This window comes from Hoplias malabaricus, chromosome 15, assembly GCF_029633855.1.
Source record: "Hoplias malabaricus isolate fHopMal1 chromosome 15, fHopMal1.hap1, whole genome shotgun sequence".
Taxonomy (NCBI): Eukaryota; Metazoa; Chordata; class Actinopteri; order Characiformes; family Erythrinidae; genus Hoplias; species Hoplias malabaricus.
The window spans coordinates 14801093-14814139 of NC_089814.1; the positions used below are offsets into that span (position 1 = coordinate 14801093).

At 37.5% G+C, this 13047-nt stretch overlaps 1 protein-coding gene across 2 annotated transcripts in view; it reads right to left on the reverse strand.

Moving 5' to 3' along the window:
- Positions 1-13047, reverse strand: part of apbb3 (amyloid beta (A4) precursor protein-binding, family B, member 3) — a 35320-nt gene that overhangs the window by 15700 nt on the left and 6573 nt on the right. For both annotated transcript variants that reach the window (XM_066645908.1, XM_066645907.1), the window contains 3 exons: positions 4895-5082; positions 3302-3375; positions 405-456 (listed from right to left, as the gene is read on the reverse strand). In XM_066645908.1, the coding sequence (XP_066502005.1) occupies positions 405-456; positions 3302-3375; positions 4895-5082 (314 nt within the window). The remainder of the gene's footprint in view (positions 1-404; positions 457-3301; positions 3376-4894; positions 5083-13047) is intronic.

Sequence of the window (13047 nt, forward strand, 5' to 3'; positions counted from 1 at the left end):
CATCTTTGAAAAATAAATAAATAAATAAATATATGCTGAATTGGAACATGCAGTTCTTCTGATATCCCAGAAATGGCTTTATATTGAGACTTTTTGAGTTCACCGTGACCTGGATCCTCTTACATGCACTTAATGAATTTCTGCACTTAGTAATGCCTCACTCATCCTTTTAGAGGTCAGTACAAACATATAAGGCCCTCTCACGTAGACATACACTTAAATGACATCCACACCATCTGATTCAAGTTCTGTCCTTATTTTCACCTTCTTCTTTCCATCATATGTATGCTTTAGAAGCATTTATATCTCACTCTGTACATAAAGATTTATTCTGTCTTGGTCTAGTAAAGTAAGTGATAGTATATATAAATAAAGACATATAAAGGGTGAACATTTAACTTTACCTTGGAATCTGGGTCCATGCTGGTGCACAGATACTCTTCCTGCCAGGACTCTCTGAGCAAGAACAAAAAAAAATTATTTGGCTTAAATAAATAAACCTGTTAGGCTCAACTGACCTTTCCAGGACACGGCATTATTTTAGGCACCAGCTGTGGAAATTGCCAAACTTCACAGACCTTGATAAATGTTTTATTCAACCTCATGCAAAACTTTTGTGTACAACAATCTTGTTATCTAAATTTTTAGAGAGTTTTTAATTTTAAATCAAATGCATTATGTGAAATTTCAGATTGTTTGAAACATGTATGAAACTGTTTTGCTGCATTGTCAAGTGGAGGATTAATGAAGCAAGAGTCGCCATGTAGATCTATTTGCATTAATATATTACACAATGATTCATTTCCAGAGATGTGAGTTCCTTTCACGGGGGCTTGGCGGTGTCTGCCAATCTCTACAAAAGTTAGTGACTTATTTTTCTTTTTGGTGATTAAAATGAACATGTGATCATGATGGTAAACCAAGCTGTTACCTAAACAAGTATTTACTGCTGAGAATATTTTAAGAAATTATTGTTTTTTAAGTCTGCTTATGCACACAGGAACGGTAACACTTTTGACTTGCATCTGTATGCACACTTTTTAATGCAAAAGTTTAATTATCTTATATGTAATTGTTGTCTAATCAAAAATGTCTCTCCATTATTGTCAATTTTTGTTCATTTACTACATCATTTAAACCCAACAGGTGTCCACATTGTGTGCAAGTTTCATGTTGAATGAACCAATAGAAATGCTCCACAATTAAGTTTTTACCTTGAAAATTAAAAAGGTTTTTCTTTCTCCTGTAAAATTGCTATTTTGGAGATACATGCTTTCATTGGACAATGATGATATGATCTTTGATGAATCTCACATTATCAGTGTGGCAATGTAATTGTTTTACCAAGTGTATGGTTTGAGGTAGCTACAGCAACAGTCCAGTGTACCCCTACAGCATAGCATTTTAACTAGTTATATGAAGTCATGTAGCAAAATCTTGTTGTCTTAGATTAAAAGTAATTTATGCTAGAGTTCTATAAAGCTTATCAAACTTCACAACAGAGATTGGACACGTTAAGTATTTTAATTTGGTTCTTATTTGAACTTTGGTGTGGTGGGTCATGTTCACCACATATTCCTTCTGTGCTCCAGCAGATGCTAAGTGGGTGGCTGTTCAGTGGTTGCTGTAGAGAAGAAAGACTCAGAGGTTATTTTCTCTCTGTGTTTGTTTGTGTGTGTGTGTGTGTATGTGTGTTGCTGCAGTCCTGATTTATAACATGCTTTTGAGACAAAAATCTGTTCACACAATCACACTGTGTGGGATATTCTTCCTTACAATACTAAAATAGTATGATGATTAAGCTTAACGTATGTCCAAGAAATGCCCACTGAAACCATAGAGGAAAGACAAGTGTGTGTATGTGTGTGTGTGTGTGTGTTTGTTTGTGTTTGACAAGAAATAATGTGAGTCCAACTCAACTCCATCAGACTAAAGTATAAGAATCTCTCAAGTGAAATGGCCAACAGTGCTTATGGTTTTACAAACTAAACATAATTTTTGCAGGACACTAACTGAAAAACGTATTAAGAATATCTTCAGAAATTTCACAGCCCTATTGCCCACTAAAAAAACACAGAAATAAGAATTTGTTAAGTATTCTTTTTTTAAGGGTTCTACATTGTAATGAAGGGAACTGTAGTGCTGCAAACTAAAAGTCAGCACCAATCACTGTGCTCAGGTACAGCATGGCTCTCAGCCTGCTAAAAAAAAGATGCTGGAAGAAGAAAACACCTTCACCTCTTATCACGGGTACGTCACCTCATACCCTGCCAAAAGTGCTCCAGGTAATTATATTCTGTGACTCCATCAACACCCACTCATACAGAGCTCTCAAGCCACAGTAGCCAAAGCACATCTCATACGGCAGTATATATAGAAGTAATGCCAGGATACTGAAAAACCTGTCATTGCCCTGGAATAGAGTGAGTTGGATGTTGTTTTCCAAATTTTGAGCCTGCATAGGCAACTGACCGATTTTGTGTTAATGAAATAATTTGAAGATTTTTGTTATTATGAGCTGTAATACGCTAATGAGAATATTCTGTGTGGAGTCAGTATATTTGGCTGGCCACGCTGCAATATTGCTGAGCTGCAGCTTTTACTTGTATCTGAAAAAATATCCTTAATAATAATAAGAATTTTCTGACTTGATTAAAAAGTAAAAACCGTAGCAGACTGTGCCTCTGAGACACCAAGTATAAACCCATTTATAACAGCGATAGAAATCTGAAACATTCTGCAGGACATGCTCCAAACAGAAAGAAAGTATGGCTACGCTGATAAAAGTTCACTTATGTCAAATGAACAGAAACGAAAATTAATTTTCCATATGTTCTTTTTTTACTTTAGTTAAATGCTGCTACAGTTAATCTAAAACAACCTTAACATTATCCTCACTCCTCCCCTAATATAAAACTAATTTTCCAGTATCATCCGGTAGACAGATGGTGACCACAAATAGCTAAATTCAAGATTACAAACATAACAGCCTGCTGAATGCAGGCCTCCTGGCGCTATTAGCAGCCAGTAGAGATGGCAGCTGCTGAGGGAAGTGCCAGGTTCTCTCCCTCAGGTATACGTGTGTGCTTTGCCTGTCAAATTAGAAGCCTAATGGCTCCATTATAACAGACAACAAAAAAGGAAAACATGAAAGACAGAATTCTAAGGAAAATAAAGGAACACATCCTAATTTAGTAATTTGGCCTAAATTAGGAATGTGATTGTATGCTGAAAGCATGATATATGCGTGTATTTTGTGTTGTGGCTTTGCTGACATTGCAGAGAGAGAGAGACAACTCACTGGTCACTTAGTGAGGTCATGGGACTTTCTGTTAGCCTGCCTCTGGACTCACGCCTCCCATCTGCTCCATCAATCTGAAAGAGGAGAGAGAGAATGTTTTGATTCTTCACTCATATACTTTAATGAGCCATAACACACACTAACCCACACTAACACCACTTCAGTGTCCTTGCAGCTCTGAGAATGATCCACTATCCAAATAACACCTGCCCTTTGGTGGTGTGGTCCTGACCATTAAGAACAAGGTGAATGTGGGCAAAAGTATGCACAGACAATAGCTGCTTCTTCATGATCAGTGGAGCTAAGAGAATTAACATCAAGTATAGAGACAAGCAGGTGGTATTAATGCCATGGCTGATCAGTGCAAATACATACTATAATTTGTAATTTTATTTATTTACAATTACTGTAGTTAGTGAATAATTAACCTGCATTTAAATGGTAACCACAAACACATACTCCCAAATTCCCACACAGACTAAGTCTGTGAAACTTTATTGTATGCCTCCTGAACAAAACACATAAAGTGTTGGTAAAGTCATATCAATCACAAATATACTGCACATACAAACACAGGACATGTGCTGTACAAAATATTACAGTGTTGATACACCTGCATATGCATTCACAATTCATCTAAAATTTATATTCCGTTTACTGTAGCTGCAGATACTCATGAACTGTGTATAACTCCAAATAAATGCCTTTACGAAAAAATAAGTTTAAAAACACACTGAGACAAGTGGTAGTGACAAAATAGAAGATTTAAGTTTAGTGATGAGGAGATAATGAGTAATGCTCATCTCATCATCTTTTCTGTTTATCCATTTCAGGGTCGCAGTGATAGTAATGCTAAGAAATAAAAGCATTACCCTAAAAAACATTCTACAAGAGTGTTCTACTTTATTTACTACACCAGAGATGTAATTTAAGAAACAAGAATTTGGGTGGCATGCCCACTTTGTGGTCACACAGAGGAAAATTTATAGCTATACCATTAGCTGTATATACTGTTCATATTGAGAGAATATAAACATAATGTAATTGTCATGCTTGTCGAATGAAGGCGATGTCAGGGCAGAGGCATAAACAGAAGACATCAGTCTAACAAACAACAATAAATGCCAAACGCTAAGGATATAAGGGGAGCTTATAAAGGGAAAGACATTAGGAACACCTGTGAGCCCGGTCATGTGACACACTCAAAGCTCACAGGTGCAAGGAATGGCCTGACAAGACAGAAAAATACAAAACAGACTAAACCTCAGACAGTGTTGAGGCTTCCGTCTGCCTGCTGCTGTTTAAAGAATCTTACAGCAACATGCTTTTAAGACTTTACATCAAATTCACACCTGTTTTAAAAAGGCAGAGAAAACCAGCCTATGCTAGTTGTTTAATTATATGTGAATCTAGCTGAAAAAGCAGTCATTCTCTTAAACGGTTTCCTCCCATGTTTTTGTGATCCTTCTTGAAATGCATAAGGGAATGACATTCTGAGTAAATTTTTTTTCTGTTGATGTGTCCCATAAATTGCACATTTATATGTGCTATGCAATATTCACATGTGTGAGTCTACTCTGGGTGGACACTCACTTTGAGCTGGTGAGTTGGGAGGCCATTGACGGTGTTGTGCTCCTCCTCTGCATTGTATGAGGGGTGCTGCCACTGTGTAGTGCCGGAGGGCACGTGCCAGTAGTAGGTGCCAGTGCTGTCCCGTATGGTGCGCCATCCTGGAGGTAGGTCAGAGTCCAGTGCTAAACTCTGATCATTCCAGATATCATCTGTAAAAAATTCAGCAAGTACTGTTAAACTGTATAACTTCATAATTTTCAAAGAAGAGTCTCTAGGCAGATGTTGTATATACAAATAGGCACATAAACCATCTAACTTCGCACAAATTCTCTCAAAACCCTTGTAATTTTTAACAAAATATTTTTCCATTTTTCCAACCATTAGTCTAACTTATTCTAAAAATCAGGACACTTTATCAATAAGTGCAAATTTCAGTGCTTCAAAATGTCCTTAAACAGGACAGTATGTCATGGGAAATGGCCAGTAGAAACAGTGGTAAATTTTCATTTAGGGTGTGAGCATTAGGCTCATAAAGTAAAATGTGCGCTAGGGAACCAGACAAGTTTGGCCACCATTGTCAACAGAAACTGTCTACATTTACATTTCTATTTTTCTATTTTAGCATTTGCTAAGCTCGCATGTTTGAGCAAAATTGATCAGTTAATGTCTTGTTGATACTCTTTGTATTATTAATGGGAACAGAGTAAATAAACAATTAACAAGCACACACACAAACAATCAATACCCTGTACGTGTATTTAAACCCCACCCAGTAATAATTAGCCATAGTTTCATTATGTACAAGCTTTGCATGCTGTTCAGGAATCATTTCTTTCAAATGAGCTGAATACTTAATTTCTGTACAAATAGTCAGGATCATAAACAGAAGATGCTGACAATGAATATGTAATTTTCAACATTGGAAAGAGCAAACTGGGCCTCAAATACACACACACACACAAACACATGCAAAGAACAGGACACACGTGACAAAAAATTAATAATAAAGATTGCGCACTCATCTGCCTGCATGTCACACAGTTAGATATAAGGTCACTGCTTAGGTTCCATGTGATCAAACCTCTGCACTTTCCCTTTAGTTATCTATCACTCTCTCCTTCATTGGCTCAGTCAATAAGTGCCTTGGATCAGGGCAGTGATGGAGCAGCTGAGTTGCAATGGCGGTTTTAGCCTGAGAGAATGATTTAGCATGATGCATGGAGAGTCCACTTATATTCCACAAATAGCCCAGCTCGGATGGCTGGAGGGGATATCACTGGGTGTGTGGGGTTGTGTGTGCCTGTGTGGAGAGGAAGTGGGTCAGTAGTGACACGAGGATGATGCTGCACGGGTTGCAAGGATGCCCTCAGTGCCTCTCAGTGCTATGCCTCAGAGATATCTTCAAAGTGAGGGCATGAGAGAGAGAGAGAGAGAGAGAGAGAGAGAGAGAGAGAGAGAGAGAGAGAGAGAGAGAGAGAGAGAGAGAAAGAAACAGATAAGTGGGGGAGGGTGGTCTGACAGTGAGAGAAAGACAGAGAGACAGTCAGAGATGGAGCAGATAGAACAGAGAGAAAGAAAAGGATGATGTTGTAAAAGTTTAAAAGAGAGAGTGAGAGAGAATGAGAGAGCCAGAGAGGTATTAAGAATCAGGTAATACCATAAATGAGTTTGAGACTATCTTCACATATCTGCTCATAAAACATACTGAACAAAGGGTCTATGAGAGCTAGTGCATGCACTATTATTGCAAGCATTATATTCTTCAATTCTCAAAGATTATTTCAGTGAATTTTGCCCACTTTACCTATATTTCCCAGTAGCCTATGCTATATTCACACATACATGAAAGACAATACAGGTAATAACATTAAACAATAGGAGCAAACAAATAATATCTGTGTAAAAATATAGCAAGTAAAGGTTTCCTGTGCAGAGAATGAAGTCACACACCCGCTGTGTGTTGTATTCTGCTCCTTAGCTGGGCCAGCTACATGTCCATGACAGTCCTGATCTGTAAAAACTTTGAACCATCCCACATTTTGATGTGCACTCCCCAAGAGACAAGCCAGCGCCTGCCCACACAGCTTTCTATATATGCTTATATATATATATATATATATATATATATATATATATATATATATATCAAAATCGCAGAGTGCAGTACAAAACATTCAGAAAAATGCAACAGTCCAGATATTCTGCCAACAAAACAGTATGTTCTTCAGCTTAAAAGGCCTCTGACAATAAAAGAAACAAGAATCAACACTGGACTCTCTTTTCTGAGATGGAGAACACTAAGAGGATTTTCACACCTGAAAGTCAGGATTTTACTTATGTAATAATAATGAACTTTTTTTTATACACCCTATACAGTGAGCTAGTGTGCAGTTTGAAAAAAGCTGAAGTAAAGCAGTGGGCATTTGTTTACATTTTAGGCTTTATTTATGTTTACTACAGTAACACATGACATAAAATCCAAGACAACTTATATTTTCCCTCATGTACAACTTTGAACTTTTAAACATGCTTAACCACTGAAGGAATGTTATATCAAGGAATGTTCACTGTTCACTGATGATACACATTTTCATGTTTTCACTTAAAGGAAATGTCTACAGGAAACAGAGTTCTCTCTGGTTGTTTACATTAAGCTTTGCATCTTTTAATGTGGAATAGTGTGTTTGAGAGGGAATGGTGTGTTTCTACCTGGCTGAAGTTTATCTTTTTTATTCACTTTTTATATTATAACAAAAACTCATTTGTAACTAGAAATAATTTTGTAGCACTTTCGGTAATTCAGTTAGCCATCACCCATGTTCATCTTAGGTGATTCGAAACAGCAAAAATAAGATAATATTATCCACATCTGGTGCAGGAATAGAGTTTGTGCTTTTGAATGTTTGGGGTTCTCTGCAATGTTTACAAAAACTTCAGATGCGTCTGCCATGAGCAGAGAGAGAGAAAGAGAGAGAAATCCTAGCATACAGTTTGTTTTTTTAATCATTTACAGACACTGGGGCTTTGTAAACACATCCGTTTCAAGCAAGCAAACAGACTGGAGAAGGAAAAATATCTGTTCAGTTTTTTTTAAATAACAATCATGAACTTCCCCTTTAAGGCAGCATGAATGCAGGAATTCATTTATATTTCAATATTTTCATGTTTTGTAACATGGTTCAATTTGATCCAGACTGATACCACCTCTATGGGTCGGACTAAATATTTGTCTATTGGAACAGACCTTGGTCTAAGGCACCTTTAACACTTGCTATTTTGGTTCAGACCAAACTGGGAACTCTGAACTGGCATTTCTGCTCCTCAATGTGTAAGAAAATTGATGACTAAATAATGTTCCATGTCTGTTTTCATAAATGACTGACTGAAATAGGCATGATTTGTTATGGATTTGTGTGGCTGAAGGGAAGGGCATGGCCGAATATGAAGTGCTTGTTTAGGTCTGAGATGCTGTTGCTCAAGTGTGGCATTTCCTAACAGATAGTTAAGATAGTTTCAGTGTCCAGACCAGGGGTGAACAGAAAGACATTAACCTGGTATAAACCAGACAGACAGGCTGATTTGAACATATTTATACTCTACATATATACAAGGGTTGGTAAAAATAACTGAGAGTGAATTCAGCTCCTTTTATAGTGCACCAATACAGACAGTATACCCAAACACCTTTTACAATTATCATAGAAAAGCACTAATCAACAAAATGGAATGCTCTGGGGCAGCCACATACGATCCTCAGGTCAAAATACTCTGTTATGATGTACAAAGCTACAATCTTTGGAGCATTTGAGCAATGTTCTCTGGAGTGATGTGTCTCTATCCAGTCTCTTTGGGAGTTGGAGTTGTGTTTATGACCAAGTCTTAATAACTGAGCATCAGCACCTGACCTCAGTAATGTTCTCATAGATCAAAGCTAATAAATCCCCACAGCAATATTCCTGCATCAAATGTAATACCTTCCCTGAAAATTAGAAGCTTATACTGTAGCAGTGGGGATAAAAACTCCTCATTTACACCCATAATTTCAGAAACATTGAATGAGAAGTTCTCCACAATTTATTGGCCACAGGGTAATTATGAAAGGTTGCGTCCCTGTAGGCTGTTATTCTACACATATAGGTGGTTCCTAACCCTGCTCCAGTGTTCACCTGCCCAGCATATTTGAAGAGTTTTTTTTTCTTTTGTTCCAGGACACCTGAGAGGTGAGAGGAATAATATGACTATGTGTTTACAGGGGCATCTGTCAAGGTGTGGGTTATATTAGGTAGTACGTGAACAGTCATTTATTGAAGCTGTTGTGATGGAAGAATGAACCTGTCACTTGTTCATGTCCTACAGATGTTGTTCCTTAGACCCAAAAAGAAAACACCTGGGAGTGTGTGCATGCGTTTGTGTGTATATATACACACACACACTATATATATCATTGATAATGTGATAAGTTAAGTTAAAATAGGTGATATGCTCAGACATTTGATCCCATGTCAGAATGGAAGGCTTTGACAAATTCAACCGTAGTGACAGCTTGAGTTACAGCTCTGTAATCCTGAGCCATGTAGAACGAGGGCTTAACTACCAACTTTACCACATTAAATCCACTTCACTTCAATTAAACAAGTCAGCCTCATGCTAATCCGCCTCTCAGGGATGAAAGAGAAGACACGCTCATACACACATGCGTGCAAACACATGTTCACACACAAGCAGAGGGCTATGTATGTCACGCAAGCCCACACCTGGATAGTTGTATTCAGTAATCTGTGAATAACAGCAGTGAGTCAAAATGGAGTTTGGTTGCATCTATTGACTCACATTCCTTCTACTGAATCAGCCCAGTGCCTTCACGCTCTTAGATGTTTAAATGTATGTGTGTTTTCTAACAGGTCATCCACCCCTTCCCCAGAGAGCGTCTGTCAAGGCCAGATCGAACTCCTCTCTGTTCTTCCCTAGCTTTATACAGCCTCTTTTCTCCTGACAGCCCATAATAACCGCTCAGTGCCATTGTGACGTTTTTATTATTTTGGGCCTATGCACAGTTTGTGCCGTCAGTAGGCTGAAACAAGACTTAGAGAAGCCAGAAAAACAGCAAAATCAATAATGCCCATGTTTTACTTGACATAATGTAAATTCTCAGCTGGAAAGTTTTACTATCGTACTTATGTATCAGATGTGTGAGCATGAGCGGTTATTGCTTTTGTGTTATGCCACAAAGCAATTCAGGTTGTATACTAGGAGTTATTATTAAAAACAGCAACAGCAACAACACATAGCTATCCAGCTTGTCACTCAAGCTGTCAATCATAAACCTATCAGTCATAACATTATGAACACCTCCTTGTTTTTCCACTCACCGTCCATTCTCTCAGCTCATCTGACCATACAGGAGCACTTTGTAGTTCTACAATTACAGACTGTAGTCCATCTATTGCTCTGCATTAACTGTTAGCATCCTAACACCCTGTTCTTCAATGGTCAGTACCCCCACAGAGCAGATACGATTTGGGCAGTGGATCATTCTCAGTGATGTGATGGTGGTGTGTTAGTGTGTGTGCTAGAATATATCAGCCACAGCAGGACTCCTCAAGTTTTTGACAACTCAGTGTCACTGCTGGACTGACAATAGCCCACCAAAAAAATCCAGCCAACATGGTCCTGTGACCACTGATGACTAGAGGACAACCAACACACGCTTGTGCAGCAACAGATCAGCTACTTTCTCTGACTTTACTTCTACAAGGTGGACCAACGAGAAAGGTGTGTCTGATAGAGTGGACAGTAAAGGGACACAGTGTTTTAAACCCGAGAACACTGCTGTGTCTGATCCACTTATACAAGCCACCATAATATTATGGTTGATAAGTATATGATCCAAAACATTCTTCATACAAGAATGCAGACTATGCAGACTGGGTGTCACATGTAGTTGCATTCAAAAATATGCCATGATGACATTTAATAACATAACACAAGCACAAACTGCATTTTGAGTGTTGCTGCAAGGGGCGCTACAGCAAGAGTCAAGATGTCTATAGTCAACTGTCATGGTGGACCAGCTTTATAGAGTCAGGTGTCAGAATCAGTTCCTCATTCAATTGTTTCCTCATTGGTATTTGCGTTTGCATCCTTGAATGTATTATGTTTCGGCCCTGTGTCTTAGTACGACGTTTGCTCTATCTGAAATGACACAATATAATTGTTCCACGCAATGCTTAAGACTTGTACAGATTAGCATCCTTTTTAGAAGCATTATGACTTACAAATGATAATCCAGCATCCTTTCTCAGTTTTGTGGCAAAAGTTCTACAAAAGCAAAAACAAATCTGCAAGCAAAATTCTTATAAAGAATCAAGAGCAGAAGGTATATGTTGTGAATGCAAACAGAAGAAATATATCAACTGTATATTTAAAAAGATACTTAGCTATCTTATTACTATTTGCAGTTATTTGATACTTATTTTCGTTTAGATTTTGCCAATTTTTGGTTTCATTGTTTTTGGATTTTTTTTTTATTTTTATGGTAAGGTTTTTTGCTTCTGTTTCATTTTTCTGCTTCTGATTTTTGAACACTTTTCACAGGTGGGAAGAATATTGCTTGCAGATTTATGTTTGCTTTTGTAGAACTTTTGACACAAAATTCACTCCATAAATGCACCAATACACCACAGGGCACCAAACAGGAACATCTTCACACCTATGGACACTTTTGCATGGCCAATCAATCTACCAATGTGTGTTTTTTGGACAGTGGGAGGAAACAGAAGCACCCAGAGGAAACCCACACAAACACTGGGAGAACACACCAAACTCCTCACAGACAAGTTTGGACCCTGAACCAAAATAAAAAATAATACATATAAATATATTTGTTTCAAAATATTTAAAACATACATCATACAAATGTATGTTTAACTACAAAGTAATGTTATTAATCAACATCAGTATCACAAATGTCTTACATTTTTATGTTTTCCTTTCAAATATGAGGTTCAAATGACAATTAGGGAGCCCATTAATGAAAATGATCTAGGTTTTCATTACAATATGTTTTTGTGATTATTTGTATGAAACCATACTCTGACACCTCTGAAATTAAATTCCAGTTCAATGATGCAATGTCTAGTACAACATTAATCCACAAAAAAATACTAAAGGATCAGTAATCTGACAAAGTGTATTTGGGTCAGTGCCATTACTAGGACATAAACAAGTGAGGTGCAACATCTACACATGGAAAATATATGCAAACAAATAATAAGTTAGTATAAATGTAATGTTCTGTATACTTTAGAAGTGTGTGCTAACCAAGAGTCTATAAGGGATTGTATTTGTCCTCTGAGAGCGTGATAAAGAGAGGAAATGTAGGGAGTTGGAAGGAAATTTTGTAAATTATTGAAGATACTTAAGGGGAAGCAACCTGCATTTTGGGATAAGGCATTCAAGGCATGATCAAAAGGAAAGCAATGGTTTAAAGAGAGATTTGTGCTCACTTGCTAAATAGTCATGAAAGATGTTCAGCTGTTAGGAAAGAAAGTGAAGCCACCGCATGCAAACAGATACAACACTGCCTGATTCCGCCATTCAATTTTCCAGTGACCAGATGACCTTGTGGAATTCAAGCCGTCTGGTACCAAGACTACACTGATATTATCTTGTTAGTGTCATCCAAAGCACTGTTCAAACTAGATTACTTGTACCAATGAAGATCCTGTAATGTAATTTGTATGGGATATGACTGGCCAATTCATATTAGCCCAAGTATCTGTGCAATTTCACAATCACAAATGACCACCAATAGCCTGGATGCATATGTCAATGTTACACAACAGGCAGCACCCTCAATAACAATAACACAGCGCACGGTCATTAGTAGGTTTTGTTACTGCACAACTGTAGGACAATTACAATATGTTACTGTTACTGAGTACTCTGGGTTCCATCAATTACAGAAAGGTGATTTAAACTAGACTATATTTGGCACGTACCCCATACACTGAATCAGATGTCAACAGCAGCCTTTTGTGACATTAACATGAGAACACTGAGTGAATACTGCAGTGCAACATATCATTCTGGAAAACATCATTTATTTTTTAATAGTAATTTTTATCCATCACCATGTTTTTTGTGTTGCTGTTAAAAGTGCAAATTTAAAATTA